This window comes from Schistocerca gregaria, chromosome 4 (assembly GCF_023897955.1).
Source record: "Schistocerca gregaria isolate iqSchGreg1 chromosome 4, iqSchGreg1.2, whole genome shotgun sequence".
Lineage (NCBI taxonomy): Eukaryota > Metazoa > Arthropoda > Insecta > Orthoptera > Acrididae > Schistocerca > Schistocerca gregaria.
In genome coordinates, this window is record NC_064923.1 from 301,122,110 (window position 1) to 301,144,967 (window position 22,858).

Here is a 22,858-nt window from a genome sequence, read left to right on the forward strand (position 1 = left end):
GCACAAGAGCGATGTTTTCTGAAGCCATGCTGATTACGTGTCAATAGATTGTTCCCTTCGAGGTGATTCATAATGTTTGAATACAGTATATGCTCCAAAACCCTACTGCAAACCGACGTCAATGATATAGGTCTGTAGTTAAATGGATTACTCCTACTACCCTTCTTGAACACTGGTGCGACCTGCACAATTTTCCAATCTGTAGGTACAGATCTATCGGTGAGCGAGCGGTTGTATATGAGTGCTAAGTAGGGAGCTATACAGATGTCTGACGTCGCAGACAGGACAGACTAGTCAAACAAGACAGGCGGCGGGGAAATGTGGCGGAACTAGCATCAGACTTTAATGTTGAGCAGTGTAAACGCGTGGCTGAACACTCAGTGTACCGAACTCTCCTAACGAATGGCCTCTGCAGCGGACGACACATGGATGTGCCGATGGTAACACCACGGCGTCAGCAAGTACGACTGAAACGGGTACATGACTATTGGCAATGAGCGTTGGAGCAATGGCAGAGCGTTGCATGGTCTGATGAATCTTGATACCTCTTTCATGGGCGCGAAATCGTAGTCTTCCAAAGGAACAGCTCCTTGGCACCTGTGCAGCAGGAAGCAACCAAGCTAGCGGCGGCTCCATTATGTCCTGGAAACATTCACTTGGGCATCCATGGGTCCAGGAGAGCTGATGCAAGGCATCATGACGGCCAAAGAGTATCGTGCGCTAGTTGCAGGCACGTACACCCGTTCGTGAAGATTATGTTTCCCGACGGCAGTGGCATTTTTCTGCAAGATAATGCGCTATGTCACAAGGCCAGGTGTGTGATGGAGTGTTTCGAGGAACACAGTGGCGAGTTCCAACATGTGCTGACCTCGCAGGTTCGAATCCTGCCTGGGGCATGGATGTGTGTAATGTCCTTAGGTTAGATAGGTTTAAGTACAGATCTTAACTCAGTCGAACACGTCCCATAGTGCTCAGAACCATTTTTTTTATTGAATGTGGCGTTGGAGTTTATCGCCCCCTCCCTGGAATTTAAGGGAATTAAGTGACTTGTGTGTGCAGTCCGGAAACGCGCTGCTACTACGGTCGCAGTTTCGAATCCTGCCTGGGACATGGATGTGAGTGATATCCTTAGGTTAGTTAGGTTTAAGTAGTTCTAAGTCCAGGGAACTGATGACCTCAGATGTTAAGTACCATGGTGCTTAGAGCCATATGAACCATTTGTGTGCAGATGTGGTTCCAACTTCGTCCAGCGACCTATCAAGGCCTCATTTCGATCATGCCACGACGTGTCGCCGCTGTTGTCCATGCCAAAGGTAGACATACCAGCTACTAGGTAGGTTTTCATAATGTACTGGCTCATCATTGTACAGTGAAGGCGGTGAGTTGCTCGGCCTGTGTTGTGTAACTATGTCGCTATCCGCGCTAGGAGTTGTAAACCGCCCGATATTCAATGCAAAACTCAGGCGGAACTCCACTGTGTGCAGTTGGCGGGTGCTCTGCCTGCGGGCGCTGGTGAACCTGGCTGTGCTGGTGCTGCTGGCGTCTTCCGCCTACGCCGTCGTGGAAGTTGTGAAGCGCTCCAACCAGACAACGCCCAGCGACAGCTGGTGGCGGCAGAACGAGATCACCGTGGTGATGTCGCTCATCCAGTACGTCTACCCCATCCTGTTCGAGGTGCTGGGACTACTCGAGAGCTACCACCCGCGCAAGCAGCTGCGCATACAGCTCGCGAGGTGAGCACAGTAGGAAATAAAGCACGGCGTTCTTCGTGTTGTTTCTTCAACATCTGTGGTCCGTTTACGACGCACTAACGTTGTTTACTTTGTTGCAGAATAATGGCGCTTAACATGCTTAGTCTCTACACGCTGATCATAGCGCTGTTCGACAAGATTAAAGATATGGTGAGTCAAAATCTTGCATGCTGCCTGCCGCATCTAGTGCGTGCTCGATCAAGAGCATCTTTTTGTACACCATGAGCTGTAATTGAAAGGTATTTATTTGCCAGGCCGATAGAAGAAATTGTCTGGTGATCGTATTTACATGTATTTTTAAGAGATAATGAGACTCATTCCTGAACCGTGAATTGACCATAAATAATGAAAAGTGTGAGGTTATCTACAGGAGTGATAAAAGGAATCTGTTAAACTTCGGTTACATGATAAACCATCCAGATCTAAAGGCCATAAATTCAACTAAATACGTAGGAATTACAATTACGAACAACTTAACTTGGAAGGAACACATAGAAGATGTTGTGGGCAAGGCTAAACAAAGACTGTATTTTATTGGCAGGACACTTAGAAAATGTAACAGATCTACCAATTAGACTACCTACTCTACACTTGTCCAACCTCTTTTAGAATACTGATGTGCGGTGTAGGATCCTTACCAGATAGGATTGACGGACTACATCGAAACAGTTCAAGGAAGGGCAGCATGTTTTGTATTATCGTGAAATAAGGGAGAGAGTGTCACTGAAATGATACAGGCTGTGAAGCTTGCCGCTCCCTTTCAACACGGCCGTAGTCATGACCGCTCACAACAACCTCTGAAAGACTACACTGGTGCAAACCTGCAACACACCAGATTACTTTAAACTAAAAATTTTAACAACTCCTGTCGCTCTCGTGACGGCCGCGAAGCCACTACCCCTCGCTATACGGCTTGGCCCACTGGACTGACGTGGCGACCTCACATGTGCCGACGCTGAAGACGGACAAGTCATCTTGTGTCCCAGTGCGCGGCTTACCAACCGCTCGATCCGACCGCCAATGACCATTGCCTGAACAAACTCGAGCAGACTGGCGGCTTCACACATGCTAACACTACGGACGACAGACAGACACTGACTGCCCCACACTGACCCGGCTGACCAGACTCGCCGAGACTCACAGACTGGCCAACTGCCGAGCTCGTAGCGCCTCTTAAATGCACGTGAACAGCCAACTTTCCCACCAGAGGAAGACACCAAAGCTGCATTGCCACAGCGGCGCCCCGCCAGAAACGACTGCTTTACACTACTATGATCGTCGGCGAGCCTCTGGATTAGTTATAATTTCTCGAATTTTCTCGTCGTGGTCGTTATGTGGGTGGACGTAATATGTTGTTCGACTCATCCCGGAAAATATTCTCCCGAAATTTCAGCAGTAAACCTCTTCGTGATGGACAACGCCTCTCTTGCAACGTCTGTAATGGAGTTTGTTGAACATCTCTCGCCGCGCGGGATTAGCCGAGCGGTCGCCGGCACGGTAACTCAGCTTGTTCGGTCAGAGTGTTAGCTGCCCTCTGTAATAAAAAAACTGAGTTCACCAATCAACAACGAACTAAAACGAGTGTCTTACGACGTCCGCCCCGAGCAGATACAACGAACGAAAGCCAAGAAAATGAGATAAAAAAAAAACGGGCAAGGCGCTGCAGTCACGGACTGTGCGGTTGGTTCCGGCGGAGGTTCGTGTCCTCCCTCGGGCGTGTGTGTGTGTGTGTGTGTGTGTGTGTGTGTGTGTGTGTTTGTCAAATTTGGATTAAGTAGTGTGTAAGCTTGGGGACTGATGACCTTAGCATTTAAGTCCCTTAAGATTTCACGCATATTTGAACATTTTTTTGTACATCTCGGTAACACTCTAGCGCCGGCTAAACGATCTCATGACGAAACGCGCTGCTTTTCGTTGGATCTTCTCTGTCCATTCTGTCAGCCCCACCTGGTAAGGATCCCACACTGATGAACAATATTCAGAGTATGTCGAGCAAGCGCCTTATAAACAACTTCCTTCGTTGATTAGTTGCATTTCGTGAAGATTATTCGTACGAATATCAAGTCCGGCAGCTGCGTTTCCTGCTGCTGGTTTTATGTGGTCATTCCATGTAAGGTCGCTCTGGACAGCTACTCCTGCATATTGTACTTTAGACAATGTTTCCGCGTTTTGCATTTCAGTCAAGTCAATTCAGGTGTCCATGCGTCAGTTTCGTTTGTGAGTCGAAGTGCGGGAAACTTTGCCACACTTTTCTTTTCTTCAAAACATTCTCGAGGATATTATCTAAACCGAAGATGGAGGGGCAGAAGGGAAAGGAAAGGGAAAGTACTATTGACGTCAGCTGCATCGGGACTTTATACGGAATTAGCAGCAACCAGTAAATGCTCTATCAACTTTTCTTTTTAATGTCTGAGATGACGACATAGCAAATAAAAATCTCTGGTGTTCTAAAATAAATGATGCCCTACTGCATAAAATAAAAAATATTTCTTGAAATGAAGAAAAATATTCTTTTTTGATATCAGTTTTTTTTAAGATCATGTATCATACGATTTTTTTTATATATATAGTCGTTGAGATCACATAGGACTCCCTCCAGGCGAAAAATAATGATGTGCAATTACCATCAATAACAAATAAAATAAAAAGGGAATTATAGAAATGAAAGAAAACGCCCTCCTGGCAAAACAGACAAAATGGCATCGGCGTCCCGCCAACTTATGGGAGGACACTCACTGAATCCCAAGGCAGTCAGGCAATTTCCAGGCACGTCTTCGCGAAGAATATTGCATTTGCCGTACAATGGACCGAGTCCTGGTATTACACAATCTCGCTGAAATCACCTTGTCATACCTGGGACGCCCCAGCTGCAGGGGTTATCGAAGAAGGCACTACCCAAAAAGTTGGCATAGTACTGACGGTACCGCGAATGGTGCACGAGAAAAGTAAAGCGATCTTGCAGGAACGTTCAAAGATCAAGAACATTCGTGTCTCCTTCATGAAACAGATAAGAGACAGAGAGGCCTTTTATCCAGACCACAGCGTTGATCTCCGTACGTGGGAAATATGTCTGGTAACAGAAGAAATTTCGGTGTAATGGCAGGGGGAGCCGCACGTAGAAGAAAGGCAAGCATCTTCTGAATCAGCTGCCACACCTCTGCAGAAGATCCACACACCAATCGATGTTCGTCCGCGTCAGGCGTGTGACAACGAAGACACAGAGGCGAATCTGTCATTTTTGTGGCATGCAGGCGAAGTTGTGTCATGTATTTCCATTAACGACCAGATACCATGTCGCACCAGTGCTCGTATCGAGGAGGATTTGGTGCACAGAACGCCAAACCACGAGCCATGCGATCGTAGGATATCGGCTTTCCACAACATTCCGGGTATAATTTCTGATCATTACGCGGTAAACATCACGTGCCGTAGGCTTCCTGGTACTAGGTAAGTCGACGTGGACATAGCTGTATTCGATGAAAAAGGACCTGACATGTAAGAGACAGGAAGAAATATGGGCTACTGCAACGGCTGCCACTCGAGAGGGAGGGGCCAGTTCGTCAACCTGATAATCGGGTTCGGCGGCGGATCCACTACTTAACCATCGTACTTACATAAAGGGCAGCTGCTCTCGCTTGGACGTTGACAAGGCCGAGGCCGCCATCTCGATTAGGAAGTGTCAGAGTGTGGTAGCGGACTTTGAAGATGAGACCCGCACTTACAAAGTAGCCGAACGCCGCCTGAAGTGTGTGTGCCATTGCCTTTGGTATCCGTAAAATCTGTGCTCAAAGGGATAGCAGCGAGACTAGATGAGTGTTAAAAAAATCAACCCCTTGTAACATGTCCAATGCTCTCAGGAGGTTGCCACGAACGTTCGTGTGGATAGCTTGAATCAGGCGTTTATAGTTAAATGAGATCGTGCGTTGTATATCACTCGTGAACATTTGAGCTTGTCCACTAATGACAATGGAACCACACTTTCTGCTGGAAGACCTCAACCGACGGACATAGCACTAGAGTTCGTCAGGTTCACACGGCTGCCAGCATCGGTCCCGTACTGGTTGATCCACGCCAGTGCCTCTCGCACTTCATCCTCCGATAGAACCAAGAACACCACGTCATCTGCATAGGCGCGGTAGATGAAAGCGTTCCCCAACTCCTGAAACCGTGGAACAGTGGCTCAAGGGCGATGGCGAAAAGCAGCATCGACAGCGGACCGCGCGCATGACATTAACAGGGCCCGCCACACGGCCGTTAACCGGCACTTGCGACGTGGCACCTCGGAGGAGCCGCAAGACGATGTGTATAAACCTGTGGGGAAAGGCCCTCCGTCGGAGTACGTTTTCTAGAAAGTCATGGCTCACTCTATCAAAGGCGTGGTCGAAGTCCACTATGGCACCGTGACTGCGGCAGGTCGTGGCCAGGGCTACGACGTCACGGTAATTGCTGAGTGCTGTCAGAATGTTACTGTCACCACCAAAGCACGTCTGATTCAGAGAGATGACTTGAGGGATGACGCGCCGAAGGCGAGCGGCAAGAATCCGGGTAGAAATCTGGAGGTCACAATATATCATTTTCAACGGCTGATAATGTCCAACTCCCCGACTTTCCGATGGCTTGGGGATGGGGATAGGAAAGCCTTCTACGAAATCAGGTGGGAGGGGAAGGTCAGGGTTCATCAGTTCTTCATACATCTCAGTCCAGCTTGAGCCCATGATGTCGTGGAATTTGCGGTATGCTGCATAGAACTGGTTGTAGTGATCGACAAAGGTTTTTACGATGTCATTCTGGGACGCCAATCAACGACCATCCGGCATGTCGAGGGCATTGTCCATCTTTCTCCGGCGCCACTGCTTCTCTCGGATAATGTGATGTATGGACGAGGTGATCTCCTAGTACACAATCGTGATATCTTGTGCGTACTTTTGTACCTTCAAGGCGGTGACGCATAAGAGAAATTATCTTCGCCTTAATCCGTCAAATTTCAACCTGTCGTTGAACAGAGAGTTCCCGGAGAGTTGTGAAATAGTATTCCATTGTATGTCGTTGCCACAGCAATTTGTCGCGACCGTAATTCGTTATCGAACGCCGTAAAGCTGGCTTGGTGCAGTCCATCCACAACCGGAGTGTTGAAGGCAACGCTGGAAGGCGTCTCACACAGTTGCTTCACGTCGTTTCTACGACCTGCCTGCATTCCGGATCCTTGAGATGGGCGACATTCAGATTTCACAGGCTTCGACCGTGCCACACCTTCTGCCTCTGGAGCGAAACAGTGCAAATGTAGGCGATATGTTCGGAGAAGGCGGTAGGCCTTAGCTCGGCGTCAAGCGTGGCAGTTACGATTCCTTGGTAAACGTAGACACGGTCAAGACGACTTGCTGAACATGTGGTGGAATGGGGGTGTTGGTTCTTCTGGGATAACACACAATTGAAGTGGCCGCCAAGAATAATATGGTCGTAGCGGCCTACAAACAAAGGAACGACCTGTTCTGAGTAGAATGGCGACCGTTCCCGTCGCTTGGCCGTGCCCGAGGGAGCGTAGACATTGGTGATTCGGACACCGTGGACAGTCACAGCAAGACCCCTAGCCCATGGTAGGTAAATCACGTCATCTACCTCAACACCTTCCTTTAAAAGAATAGCTGTCCCACTGACACCGTCAGCACACGGCTTGAGTTAGGAAACATAGACATAGATATTCGAAACGTCGCCAGGCGAACCTCCTGCAAAAGGGCAACATCGAGGACCGACGCCCTCAATATTTCACTGAGCAATTGTAGTTTGACAGGGGTGCCAATGGTGTTGACATTGATGGAGCCAATCTTGTCAGCTTGCCGCTCAATTGGTACTACTGGGACGCTCATGGAGGCACGAAGAGCAGCAGCTCACAGGGACGTTGTCCCAGCAGGCTGCACATCCCCGTCCAGTAACCCTGTCGATTAGCAGTCGTGGGTAGGTGCAGCAGCATTCGCTGCTGTCTCAGCGGTGGCTCATTCGTCGTCTACACCGTCAGACCATGCAACGGTGCGTGAATGGTGTGGAGTACCTGTGGAGTCCGAAGACGGCGTCACATCGGCGGTGGAAGAGTGGTGCTGGCTCAGCTGCTGTTCACCGTCCATAGGTACAGCGCCTGGTGCAAGAAAAGATGGTTGTACCTCCGATCTCCGACGGAGTGCTGACTGGTGCTTCCACCATGGAACCGTCCATCGGGGGAACACATTAATAGTTGTGATCCCCATCGTCTTGAGACTGCATCCGGCAGGTGTCAGACGGGGCGATCCGCCGTTTCCGACGTCTCTTCGGCGACCGTTGCTTGCGCACGTGATCTTCAGTGTCCGAAGACGCCTGTTGATCATGATGTTCAGGCACAAAAGCATCGGTAGGCACAACGATGGGGTCAACTGCCGTCCCCTGTCCTATAGATTGCTCACCACTGCACATGTCGGTAGGAGGAGGCAAGAGCGTCGGTCCGTCCGCTACAGAACGAAGATTTACCGGAGGCGATGGTGTGGGAGTAGTAGGAGCCAGTGGTGATTGAGGTCGGCGGTCTTTATGGAGAACTTGGACAAACGTCAGCAGCAGCGTCGTCGGAGCGGTCGTGGCTGTCAGGTGCCCAGGCGGTAATTGTGTGATTCTGCGTTGCAGGCAGCTGGAATGGAGGTGTCCTTCTTTGCCACATACCGAGCATGTCTTCGGCTGGCCATCACAAATAATACTTGCACTGCAGCCACCAATATATAAGTAGGACGGCATATGTTTGTTTAAATCTATGCGGATCCGTCGTACTCCAATGAGAACCGGGTATGTAATGAACTAAACCCACTTTTCAGCTTTATGACTAATCACCTTTCCAAATGGGCAGAAAGCAGATACCACTTCCTCTGAAGAAACCTCGAAACGGAGTTCAAATACACGTATCGTACGCAGACCAACTCCCGCATGTTCCACAATTAAGTCACCTGTGCCCATCAGAGTGACAAGACCACTTCGAGTTGCACTTAGAATTTTATCAGATATATCTTCGATAACCAATTTCACGATTACCACACTGCTCACTATAGACAGGTGGATGCCAACAAGATCGTTTCAATCAATATTGACTTCATCTCTGATAAACCGTTCGATTTCCAGTGCTGTCTGTAGGGCATATTCAGTCGCAAAGCTTATTTTCAGTGCCGATTTTCTGTGGGTATATGCCATTCTCTGTCGAAGGAAATATAGCGCGCTAAGATGGCAGAATCACGTAAACAATTCCGCAAGCGAGCAGCGTAGTGAGGACGTAAAGAAGACGTCCGTGCCGCTAGCGTGCCGCAAGGCGACTTATTCGAACCCGGGATTTCCTGCTTACTAGACAGTTGCATTTACCACTGCGCCACTTGCTACAATTGCGCTCTTTGCCTCAGCACGCCTCTCGGCAGACCCACATTCCCACCTAGCGCCACCTATACGCAGCCCCGTCCCAGTCTGCTATGCTCACTACTTTGAGATTCCCGCAGGAGGTCAGAAGTAATTGTGCATCGGAGCTGAAGGTGGTACATTCATTGCCCATCGAGGTGAATCAATTATATGAATGCATTCATGTGATTCTAGAGAATGCCTTGAACACTTGATTTAGAGACTCTGCTCCATTTCGATTTGGGACACAACACTGACACACTACAGCCTTGTACCAACTACTTAACACTGCCTCCTTACAAATGAGTCGTCAAATGCACATCTGTTGGTTACAGATGTCAGTTCAAGCTGCCGCTGACATCGCTCATATGACTGGGAACCTTTTCGACGGACGGTGTACACGTGCGCAATATAGGTCACTGACGACGAGTTGTATGCCCGAATACCGATCTGGCAAATAAACATTTTTAAACTGCAACTCATGATGTACAGCAAGATTTGTGATTAGTCTGGTGACACACTATGAGATTAACGTTGTTATATTTCATGGTAACAATTACACTAGTAGTATAATATTAATGTTATTGACCTTTGGTTTTATGCTGTAATCAAAACTATATATTTCAGTTTCCACTGAATATGTGAATGCGCTGTTGAAAAGAGGGTTTCATTATAGTTCAGTTATTTCTGGATTTTGGACACAACATTGACACAGTACAGCCACATACCCACTTAATGTGTATTTTCTTGCAAGATTATAAAACGAAAACTGTTACACATTTGATCTTTATGTAAAGCAACCCCAGATGAAATTACGTCCACAAAGACATCAGTTGCAACTAATCAGCGACTGAAATCATATTCTAGAATGTCCTAATATCTACCTGTCGCCACTGACCGTCTTCGAGTCCCTTTGTTATCATTATAGATGAATAATGAATAGCGTAGAATTCTTAGCGAAGAGAATTCACACCATGCGTGTTTTTGTTTACAATCACACAGGATGAATCACCTTAAGACTTGGACTTCATTTCTCTCTTCATTGATCCAAGGTATCGTATTAAGGCTTTCGGCAAGTGATATTAGGCGGAGCGCCACATGAAATCGTTGTTCTGGGTAACACCCTTACGTCTTTCATCATCTGAGATAAGGATAAAGAGATTTTTTGATTCCAGTCGATATTCGAATACGTCTTCCAAAAACGAATGCAATGGTACAACGCTTGTTAGGGGTGTAACTGAAGAATTTCGCAAAAGAGTCCGAGAAAAGTGCCGTATTTGAAAGTCTGTGCGGCCGGAGTCGGCTGTTGAGTCGTAAACACGATCAAATGGGTTTTCTCGCCAGGCTCCGCCGTTGTATAGAGTATTTCCACTGTTTACTTGTTTCCTTAAACGTTGTTAATTTAAGTTTCAATTTGTACACACATCTTAAATACACTGAATCGGCAAAGAAACTGGTACGGGAATGTGTATTCAAATACAGAGGCCTATACGTAAACGGGCAGAATACGCCGCTGCGGACAGCAACGTCTATAACAACAAGTGTCTAGTGCAGTTGTTAGATTGGTTACTGCTGCGACAATGGCAGGTTACCAAGATTTAAATGAGTTTGAACGTGGAGTTAAAGTCGGCCCATCTATGAGGTAGCGATGACGTGGGGATTTTCCCGTACGACCATTTCACAAGTCTACCGTGAACATCAGGAATCGGTAAAACTTCAAATCTCCGACATAGCTGCGACCGGAAAAGAGCCTGCAAGAACGGGAACAACGACGACCGAAGAGAATCGTTCAACGTGACAGAACTGCAACTCTTCCGCAAATTGCTGCAGATTTCAATGCTGCCAGTGGTTCCAGCGTGTTCCCACACTGTGCGGACCTGTCTCCTCCTGAATCCCTAACCGAACTGCCCCACTCACACGACACGGAAAAACAACGACGTCACCCCAAAGATGGGGCAACTGTTACTACGTATCAATAACCGCCGCTGCTGCCTAGCGGAGAGGCAACGTTTGCGAAACAAGTGGCGCCAGTCACGACGGGAAGAAGACAAACAACCGCAACCACGTCAACCAAATGGTACAGTCTGGCCTCCAACAGAGGGCGGAAACCTACAAACAGCACCAACGCGAGCCGCAGCATGACTCAGTGTGGCACTGGAGGTACGTACACTACTGACCATTAAAATTGCTACACCAACAAGAAATGCAGGTGATAAACGGGTATTCATTGGACAAATATATTATACTAGAACTAAAATGTTATTACATTTTCACGCAATCTGGGTGCATAGATCCTGAGAAATCAGTACCCTGAACAACCACCTCTGGCCGTAATAACGGCCTTGGTACGCCTGAGCATTCAGTCAAACAGAGCTTGGTTGGCGTGAACAGGTACAGCTGCCCATGCAGCTTCAACACGATACTACAGTTCATCAAGAGTAGTGGTTCGCGTATTGTGACGAGCCAGTTGCTCGGCCACCATTGACCAGACGTTTTCAGTTGGTGAGAGATGTGGAGAATGTGCTGTCCAGGACAGCAGTCGAACATTTTCTGTATCCAGGAAGGCCCGTACAGGACCTACAACATGCGGTCGTGCATTATCCTGCTGAACTGTAGGGTTTCGCAGGGATCGAATGAAGGGTAGAGCCAAGGGTCGTAAAACATCTGAAATGTAACGTCCACTGTTCAAAGTGCCGTCAATTCGAACAAGAGGTGACCGAGACGTGTAACCAATGACGCCCCCTACCATCACGCCGGGTGAGACGCCAGTATAGCGATGACGAATACACGCTTCCAATGTATGTTCACCGCGATATCGCCAAACACGGATGCGACCATCATGATGCTGTCAACAGAACCTGGATTCGTCCGAAAAAAATGACGTTTTGCCATTCTTGCACCCAGGTTCGTCGTTGAGTACACCATCGCAGGCGCTCCTGTCTGTGATGCAACGTCAACGGTGCAACGTCAACGGTAATCGCAGCCATGGTCTCCGAGCTGATAGTCCATGTTGCTGCAAACGTCGTCGAACTGTTCGTGCAGATAGTTGTTGTCTTGCAAACGTCCCCATCTCTTCATTCAGGGGTCGAGACGTGGCTGCACGATCCGTTACAGCTATGAGGATAAGATGCCTGTCACTGTTAGTGATACGAGACTTTTGGGATCCAGCACGGCGTTCCGTATTACCCTCCTCAATCCACCGATTCGATATGCTGCTAACAGTCATTGGGTCTCGACCAACGCGAGCGCGATACGAGAAACCTCAATCGTGATAGGCTACAATCCGACCTTTATCAAAGTCGGAAACGTGATGGCACGCATTTCTCCTCCTTACAAGAGGCATCACAACAACGTTTCACCAGGCAACGCCGGTCAAAAGCTGTTTATGAGAAATCGGTTGGAAACTTTCCTCATGTCAGCACGTTGTGGGTGTCGCCCCCGGTGCCAACCTTGTGTGAATGTTAAGAAAAGCTAATCATATGCATATCACAGCATCTTCTTCCTGTCGGTTAAATTTTGCGTCTGTAGCACATCTTCGTGGTGTAGCAATTTTAGTGACCTGTGGTGTAAATATACGGCGCTGTTGCAAACGGAAGTTACGCCACGACACAGACCAAATTGAATACAGCGAACAGGCACGTCCATGACCGTATGGACAGTTCATAATTTCGTGATGAAAAAAAGAAAAAGGGGCGCGATGGAGAGTCTAACACAGATCTCCCCCTTCCTCAGTTCAAGACTATGACCACATCAGCGTCGTTCCTCCAATTCGCTCTGTGTTGCACGTCTTGAGATCGGACCGTGCACTGTTCCTATTTTGCTTCTTTTTTCACAGTTCAGTACACCTTCTTCCTGCCCAGTTTTTGACGGGATATCCTCTGGGCCATCTTATCACTAAACCTGCGGGAATGTGGGGGCGGGGGAGGGGGGACGTGGAGTTTCCATAGTAAGTAAGCAGGTGATCAAAATGTTTTGGCTCATTAGTGCACCTGAAAGAACGGTAAGGAAGGCAGTACGCTTTCAGCATGTTGAGTTCAAGCACAGTTGTTGTCCTCTCGCAGACCGCAGACCTGGAGGACCTGCGGCCGCTGATAAAGGGCATCCAGCAGCAGCAGACGACGACGACGCCTGCGACCGCGGCAGAGGGCAGCAGCTGCCGGCAGGTGGCCGTGCAGTGCCCGTCTCCCGCTGCCGCCGCGGCCGCCGCGCTGTCCCTCGGCCTGCTGCTCGCTTCCGGCTCCACGGCTCCTCCCTCCGCCACAGACCTGGCCGTCCACCGACACACCAGCGAAGGAGCCTTCACCGAAGCCACCAGTGACTTCTTGTCGACCTCCTCGATGCAGCTCACCGTCACAACAGAAGTCGACTACTTGCTGAACTACACCGACCCGGAGGAAGGAGAACAACAGAGCGTCTCAGCCAGCTTACAGGTACGCCACACACAAATACAGAGCTAGGGCTCTACCTGTCTGTAACTTTCTACTGCACTGTAATATCGTTTATCCGGGACAGATGAAAACGTAACTCATCATGATTTCCAGTCACATAGATAGTCAGGAAATTAGAATGATATTGGTTACTAAACGTCAGCACGATGAAGTGGCCCTTAGGAAGGAGTTTATTTATTTATATTTTTTTTTCATTTGGTCGGTATATTTAAAAACATGCATGAGTATAAATGTGTGGGCCAGTATGCAGAAATTGTTGAATGATTTGTACTTGAAATCTATCATTCATAGAGATTTAAATACACATTTTTATTTTTGACTTTTGAGTTTCTTAACTATTTTATAAAATCATTTCAAAATTAGTTTTACTTTTGCGAAACTCGCAACTGAGCCGTAAAATCATCAAACATAATGGACTGATTTATTTCCAAGAATATTACTTGAAAATGAAAATATAACAGTATTATTACCCCCCTCCAAGAAGCATGGACCTAGCCGTTGGTGGAGAGGCTTGCGTGCCTCAGCGATACAGATAGCCGTACCGTAGGTGCAACAACAACGGAGGGGTATCTGTTGAGAGGCCAGACAATGTATGGTTCCTGAGGAGGGGCAGCAGCCTTTTCAGTAGTTGCAGGGGCAACAGTCTGGATGATTGACTGATCTGGCCTTGTAACATTAACCAAAATGGCCTTGCTGTGCTGGTACTGAGAATGGCTGAAAGCAAGGGAAAACTATGGCCGTAATTTTTCCTGAGTGCATGCAGCTTTACTGTATGGATAAATGAAGACGGCGTCCTCTTGGGTAAAAAATTTCGGAGGTAAAATAGTTCCCCATTCGGATCTCCGGGCGGGAAGTGCTCAGAAGGACGTCATTATCAGGAGAAAGAAAACTGGTGTTCTACGGATCGGAACATGGAATGTCAGATCCCTTAACCGAGCAGGTAGATTAGAAAATTTAAAAAGGGAAATGGATAGGTTTAAGTTAGATATAATAGGAATTATTGACGTTCGCTGGCAGGAGGAACAAGACATTTGGTCAGGGTTATAAACACAAAATCAAATAGGGGTAATGCAGGAGTCGGTTTAATATTGAATAACAAAATAGGAGTGCGGGTAAGCTACTACAAACAGCATAGTGAACGCATTATTCTGGCCAAGATAGACAGGAAGCCCACGCCTATACGGTAGTACAAGTTTATATTACAACTAGCTGTGCAGATGATGAAGAAATTGATGAAAAGTATGATGAGAAAAAAGAAATTATTCAGGTAGTGAAGGGAGACGAAAATTTAATAGTCATGGGTGACTGGAATTCGAAAGTAGGAAAAGGGAGAGAAGGAAACATAAGGTGAATAAGGATTGGGGGTAAGAAATGAAAGAGGAAGCCGTCTGGTAGAATTTTGCACAGACCAAAACTTAATCATAGCTAATACTTGGTTCAAGAATCATAAAAGAAGGTTGTATACATGTAAGAATCCTGGAGATATTAGAAGGTATCAGATAGATTATATAATGGTAAGACAGAGATTTAGGAACCAGGTTTTAAATTGTAAGACATTTCCAGGGGCAGATGTGGACTCTGACCACAATCTATTGGTTATGAACTGTAGATTAAAACTGAAGAAACTGCAAAAAGGTGGGAATTTAAGGAGATGGGACCTGGATAAACACAACACTCGAAGAATACTCCTATTAGCATCCGATGTGTCAGCACAGCATGGAAATCAACTTTTACATAACGACACAAGCTCAGCACAATAGGCTGTGGGGTGCGGGACTGGACCAAGTCACACACCAATCACCATTGACAGTTGTTCTGAGCATTTATGTAGCACATTTAAACAAGACAAATAACTAATAAAACCGTCAACACATTTTTAAAATTACCATTTAGGTGAGAACAAGTTATTTCAGAATTTAAACATTCATAAACCACTTCATTTATGGCCTATTACACATTTAGTGAACGGACTTAAGAATTATTTACTCAAAAACTATGATCAACCTGAAGAACAATTTACTAAAATTTAACGAGGAAATGTAGTATTTCGTTGCTGTAGTGATTGGTATTACCAAAGTAATTCAGAGTACAGGAAACAACCACGTTACTTAAATGGCAGGGACCCTACAATGTACGATACAAAGAATTTCATGTGACCAAGCAACCCCGTGGGATTCAACAAACAACTCCCGGAAGCGGACACCCGCCCAGTCAGCTGTTTCCAATACAAGCTCGTCATGGACCCCCAAACGGGAGCAGCAACGGTCACGAAAAGGCACGAAAAATCCCAGAACTAGTGGGTATGTACAACAGACTGTCATCTGCCTTAAGTAACTAGAAACGCAATAACCCATTATAGCACGTCATCTGTAGAATTTAATCAACTAATTAATGAACATCAACTAAATTTATTATCTTATGTATGTAAGGTCAATTGAGCAAATTAGATACGCAACCCAGGACCCCACACCCGCTAACAATATGGTAGTAACTAGCGTGCAGGCTAACAGTATATCGAGACCGCCCCCCCCCCCCCCCCCGCCCGCCGACACAAAAGATCAGGCGACTTACAGCACGTAACCATACTTAAATTTGTGATTAAATCAGAATTAATTACCATATCCACATACTGTCATTGAAGGAATTCTTGTACTTTCTTTAATAGAATCAGGTTAAGACTATTTAAACACACAATAACAAAATGGTTCAAATGGCTCTGACCACTAAGGGACTTAACTGCTGAGGTCATCAGTCCCCTAGAACTTAGAAATACTTAAACCTAACTAACCTAAGGACATCACACACATCAATGTCCGAGGCAGGATTCGAACCTGCGACCGTAGCGGTCGCGCGGTTCCAGACTGTAGCGCCTAGAACCGCTCTGCCACTCCGGCCGGTACACAATAGCAACTGGCCTCTCAGTAACTTGTAAGAATTTATGAAACTCCTCATTTAGGGTTAGACACGTGTCTCTCAGACACACTATCACTTCAGATAGAAACGTAAGAGTAATGTTATTGCAATTCGTACCAAAATATATCCAAGGAAAATTTTACCCATATATATCTATAGCAACTGGCCAGCTTAACTCCGTCGTGTGATATAAATACAATAACCAGGCAGCGCTTAGACAAGGACCATCCAAACTGTTTTCAATGGCGGTTAACACTGACAGTAGCAATCTACAAACGGAATACATCTGCACTCTAGGCCCTTTTTTCTTTTTTTGGTCATCAGTCTACTGACTGGTTTGATGCGGCCCGCCACGAATTCCTTTCCTGTGCTAACCTCTTCATCTCAGAGTAGCACTTGCAACCTACGTCCTCATTTATTTGCTTGACATATTCCAATCTCTGTTTACCTCTACAGTTTTTGCCCTCTACAGTTCCCTCTAGTACCATGGAAGTAATTCCCTCATGTCTTAGCAGATGTCCTATCATCCTGTCCCTTCTCCTTATCAGTGTTTTCCACATATTCCTTTCCTCTCCGATTCTGCGTAGAACCTCCTCATTCCTTACCTTATCAGTCCAGTCTATAGCACCACATCTCAAATGCTTCGATTCTCTTCTGTGCCGGTTTTCCCACAGTCCATGTTTCACTACCATACAATGCTGTACTCCAGACGTACATCCTCAGAAATTTCTTCCTCAAATTAAGGCCGGTTAGATATTAGTAGACTTCTCTTGGCCAGAAATGCCTTTTTTGCTATAGCGAGTCTGCTTTTGATGTCCTCCTTGCTCCTTCCGTCATTGGTTATTTTACTGCCTAGGTAGCAAAATTCCTTAACTTCATTGACATCGTGACAATCAATCCTGATGTTAAGTTTTCTACTACTTCTCATTACCTTCGTCTTTCTCCGATTTACTCTCAAACCATACTGTGCACTCATTAGACTGTTCATTCCGTTCAGCAGAGCATTTAATTCTTCTTCACTTTCACTCAGGATAGCAATGTCATCTGCGAATCGTATCATTGATATCCTTTCACCTTGTATTTTAATTCCACTCCTGAACCTTTCTTTTATTTCCATCATTGCTTCCTCGATGTACAGATTGAAGAGTAGGGGCGAAAGGCTACAGCCTTGTCTTACACCTTTCTTAATACGAGCACTTCGTTCTTGATCGTCCACTCTTATTATTCCCTCTTGGTTGTTGTAGATATAGTATATGACCCGTCTCTCCCTATAGCTTACCCCTACTTTTTTCAGTATCTCGAACAGCTTGCACCATTTTATATTGTCGAACGCTTTTTCCAGGTCGACAAATCCTATGAACGTGTCTTGATTTTTCTTTAGCCTTGCTTCCATTATTAGCCGTAACGTCAGAATTGCATGTCTCGTGCCTTTAGTTTTCCTAAAGCCAAACTGATCGTCACCTAGCGCATTCTCAATTATCTTTTCCATTCTTATGTATATTATTCTTGTAAGCAGCTTCGATGCATGAGCTGTTAAGCTGATTGTGCGATAATTCTCGCACTTGTCAGCTCTTGCCGTCTTCGGAATTGTGTAGATGATGCTTTTCCGAAAGTCAGATGGTATGTCGCCAGACTCATATATTCTACACACCAACGTGAATAGTCGTTTTGTTGTGACTTCCCCTAATGATTTTAGAAATTCTGATGGACTGTTATCTATCCCTTCTGCCTTATTTGACCGTAAGTCCTCCAAAGCTCTTTTAAATTCCGATTCTAATACTGGATCCCCTATCTCTTCTAAATCGACTCCTGTTTCTTCTTCTACCACATCAGACAAATCTTCACCCTCATAGAGGTTTTCAATGTATTCTTTCCATCCATCTGCTCTCTCCTCTGCATTTAGCAGTGGAATTCCAGTTGCGCTCTTAATGTTACCACCGTTGCTTTTAATGTCACCAAAGGTTGTTTTGACTTTCCTGTATGCTGAGTCTGTCCTTCCGACAATCATATCTTTTTCGATGTCTTTACATTTTCCCTGCAGCCATTTCGTCTTAGCTTCCCTGCACTTCATATTTATTTCATTCCTCAGCGGCTTGTATTTCTGTATTCCTGATTTTCCCGGAACATGTTTGTACTTCCTCCTTTCATCAATCAACTGAAGTATTTCTTCTGTTATCCATGGTTTCTTCGCAGCTACCTTCTTTGTACCTATGTTTTCCTTCCCAACTTCTCTCATGGCCCTTTTTAGAGACGTCCATTCCTCTTCAACTGTGTTGCCTACTGCGCTATTCCTTATTGCTGTATCTATAGCGTTAGAGAACTTCAAACGTATCTCGTCATTCCTTAGAACTTCCGTATCCCGCTTCTTTGCGTATTGATTCTTCCTGACTAATGTCTTGAACTTCAGCCTACTCTTCATCACTACTATATTGTGATCGGAGTCTATATCTGCTCCTGGGTACGCCTTACAATCCAATATCTGATTTCGGAATCTCTGTCTGACCATGATGTAATATAATTGAAATCTTTCCGTATCTCCCGGCCTTTTCCAAGTAAACCTCCTCCTCTTGTGATTCTTGAACAGGGTATTCGCTATTACTATATGAAACTTGTTACAGAACTCAATTACTCTTTCTCCTCTTTCATTCCTTGTCCCAAGCCCATATTCTCCTGTAACCTTTTCTTCTACTCCTTCCCCTACAACTGCATTCCAGTCGCCCATGACTAATAGATTTTCGTGCCCCTTTACATACTGCATTACCCTTTCAGTATCCTCATACACTTTCTCTATCTGTTCATCTTCAGCTTGCGACGTCGGCATGTATACCTGAACTATCGTTGTCGGTGTTGGTCTGCTGTCGATTCTGATTAGAACAACCCGGTCACTGAACTGTTCACAGTAACACACCCTATGCCCTACCTTCCTATTCATAACGAATCCTACAACTGTTATACCATTTTCTGCTGCTGTTGATATTACCCGATACTCATCTGACCAGAAATCCTTGTCTTCCTTCCACTTCACTTCACTGACCCCTACTATATCTAGATTGAGCCTTTGCATTTCCCTTTTCCGATTTTCTAGTTTCCCTACCACGTTCAAGCTTCTGACATTCCACGCCCCGACTCGTAGAACATCCTTTCGTTGATTACTCAATCTTTTTCTCATGGTAACCTCCCCCTTGGCAGTCCCATCCCGGAGATCCGAATGGGGGACTATTCCGGAATCTTTTGCCAATGGAGAGATCATCATGACACTGCTTCAACGACAGGCCACATGTCCTGTGGATACACGTCACGTGTCTTTAATGCAGTGGTTTCCATTGCCTTCTGCATCCTCATGTCGTTGATCATTGCTGATTCTTCCGCCTTTAGGGGCAATTTCGCACCCCTAGGACAAGAGAGTGCCCTGAACCTATATCCGCTCCTCCGCCATCTTTGCCGGAAGTCTTCGGCCGCCCATGCTGATTATTTATCAAAATTTAGGCAGTGGCGGGGATCGAACCCGGGACCGAAGCCGTTTTGATTATGAATCAAAGACGCTACCCCTAGACCACGGTACCCTAGTAAACGTTAATCATCACATGACATACAGCTCTCAGTAGAACCTTGCCTACTAAGCAAGTTAAAATTAACACATTCGAGGACAGATTCAGTAGGAGAAGAAAAATGAAGTCAGCAGCACTGAACCCAGTAGTCTATTCCGTCCATAATTTACAGCACGAGCAAGGCCCTTACCCTCTTTCTTGTTCGACGAAGTCAGCCGCCGCAGATCCGGGTGCCAGGAGACATGCAGGAAGTGAAATTCACCAACGGCTTCCCAGTAACGTGCATCACCCATACCGGTGGGAGGAATATCGTCGATCGAACCACACGGCTCACCATCATATTCAGGCTGTTGTAGTCGAATCCTGGCTCTAGGCGAAAGCTGAAAAGTAAAATCTTAAAACTAATGTCGCTCTCTTCTGCGGCTCATTGCTGTGAAAAAATATTTGTTAAATGTTAAAGCGGGCTATCTCTGAGATTCCGCTATGATTTCGCTTTATAGGTCGACGCATAATGGAGTCCGTTGAAGCAGAGACCGCTAAAATTATGGAGCTATAAACGTCTTAAGAAAAATTAATTCAGTGCAAGGAAAATGACAGAGGGCTCACTTTACATCGAAACGTAACTTTAACGTACCATACTACCAACCTCTTACTTTCGTGGTACAATATGTCTGCTTCCTATTACTAGAGACAAGCGAAGAGAGAGGGGGAGAAGAACAATCTAGGAGCGTTCTTCTCTCTTATTCATTGTATAGTCTGCCCCGATAGCTGAGTGGTCGTTGGCCTTTGGCAGCGCTGCGGTGAAGAGGTGCTGTTTGTGTTCCTGCCGCGGAGCGAGTGCTCGTGTTGTTTACATTGTACTCGGCCGTTTCGCGCGTGCCGTTCTCGCATATAGATCACCTTGGCGCACCAGTACAGGAAATCGACGCACAAATTTATGTTCCGCAACGAATTTGCATTACCCAAAGCACTTGAAGTCGAACGATTCCTATGAGAAGCGGCAAAAAACCCAGCGACCGACATTCTTGGCATTCACTTGTCCATTATGAGTAGCATCGTATATGCCAAGATCATCAACGACGCAACATGTGATCCTTCGGGAGACGAAACAGGACCTCCGTTTCTGCCATGCTGATGGCAATGTGAGGACTGTGCGCGACGATTATTCCGCCGTGGGACTCAGCAGGATCAGACTTTTTTGAACTTCCATTCGAACTACCGGCAGAGGACGTCGTGGCAGCGCTGCGCCCCTGTGGCACGGTGCATCGTTATATTGCGGAAAAATGGACGCAATTCCAGACATATCCTGTACTGAACGGAGTCCACCAGGTCCGAATAGACCTTAAAAGACATGTACATTCCTATCTGAATATCGGTGGTTGTCGTGCCATTGTCATCTACGAAGGGCAACTGAAGACCTGCTCTGGTTGTGGGAAGGAGGGACACCTCCGATCCGACTGTACCCAACGTCGAATCACTCAACTGCCGCCGGCTGCCGCGGACCCGCCATCGCAGCCGACGCTGATTCCTGTGGTTTATGTAGCAGCCCTCACGACCCCCACCATCTCACCACGACAGCCGATATCCACTGTTGAGTCGCAGCTCCATCCTCCAATACAGGGGGAAGACGACACATCCGTTCTACAAGTCACGGATTCAACTCCGATGGCGCCGCCCCCGTCGACGGATGACGCGAGACATGACAGTAGACTCGCTTATTGTGCCAACGGCGGCCTTTGTGCTGGAACGTCGTGAGTCGTTGCCATCGTCTGACACAGAAGGACACACGAAGAAGCAACGCTGTCCGAAGCGACGGAAGCGGAGGCGTAGAGAAACTTCCGAACGGGATGCGACACAGCCTCCAGAGGACGACGACTCAACCTTCTATGACGACGCTACCACAGAGGCAGCCGCCATTTGCTGCAGTGTGGCACCACCGAACTGAACTGAGGACAAATCACACATATCCACGGTGGCGCAATCGGATGGCGATGTGCAGTACATTTGCTGCCCACCGCATTCTGGAGTGCAGGCACCCATGCCGTGTCCTGAGAAGGCTAGGGAAGTCGGAGTTCCACGGCGTGGGCGGATGACCACGGCGATGACGGCATCATGCAAGTTACGCCAACAGGGCCCACACCATTGGCGTCGGCTCTCTAGAAACGACTGCAGGTGAAGTTTGGGGAGATGCGGAGGTGCCAGTACAATCGGAAGCTTCGTAGACAATTACAATCTCAATGGATAACTTAGCACCTGCGGTTCGACAACGAGCGTACCGTATCGCCACGATTAACCTCAGTACGATAAGAACGGTAGTGAAGATCCATTTGCTGCGTGAGATGCTTCGTTCTTCGGATGCTGACATTGCTCTGTTGCAAGAATATCGGCCCTCCCGTCTTCTACGGTTGTGTTCAAATGGTTCAAATGGCTCTGAGCACTATGGGACTTAACATCTCTGGTCATCAGTCCCCTATAACTTAGAACTACTTAAACCTAACTAACCTAAGGACATCACACACATCCATGCCCGAGGCAGGATTCGAACCTGCGACCGTAGCAGTCGCTCGGTTCCGGACTGAGCGCCTAGAACCGCTAGACCACCGCGGCCTGCTTCTACGGTTATGTGACATATATGTCACCGGCGGACCGAAAAGGCAGCGGTACGTCAATACTAATAATGCGCGACGGAATTGCCATCGAACAAGTGACTTACCTTCCGTCAAGCAGGGGACTGGCGATCACAGCGCTGGACACGCTCATCATTAACATTTACGCTCCATCAGGAACGGACCGACGCTGAGAT

General features: G+C 46.8%; 1 protein-coding gene across 1 annotated transcript in view; it reads left to right on the forward strand.

The window, feature by feature from the left end:
- LOC126267693 (transmembrane channel-like protein) overlaps nt 1–22,858 on the forward strand; it is a 269,360-nt gene that overhangs the window by 146,590 nt on the left and 99,912 nt on the right. The window contains exons 9-11 of the mRNA XM_049972995.1: nt 1,485–1,733; nt 1,832–1,901; nt 13,208–13,576. Coding sequence (XP_049828952.1) covers nt 1,485–1,733; nt 1,832–1,901; nt 13,208–13,576 — 688 coding nt within the window. The remainder of the gene's footprint in view (nt 1–1,484; nt 1,734–1,831; nt 1,902–13,207; nt 13,577–22,858) is intronic.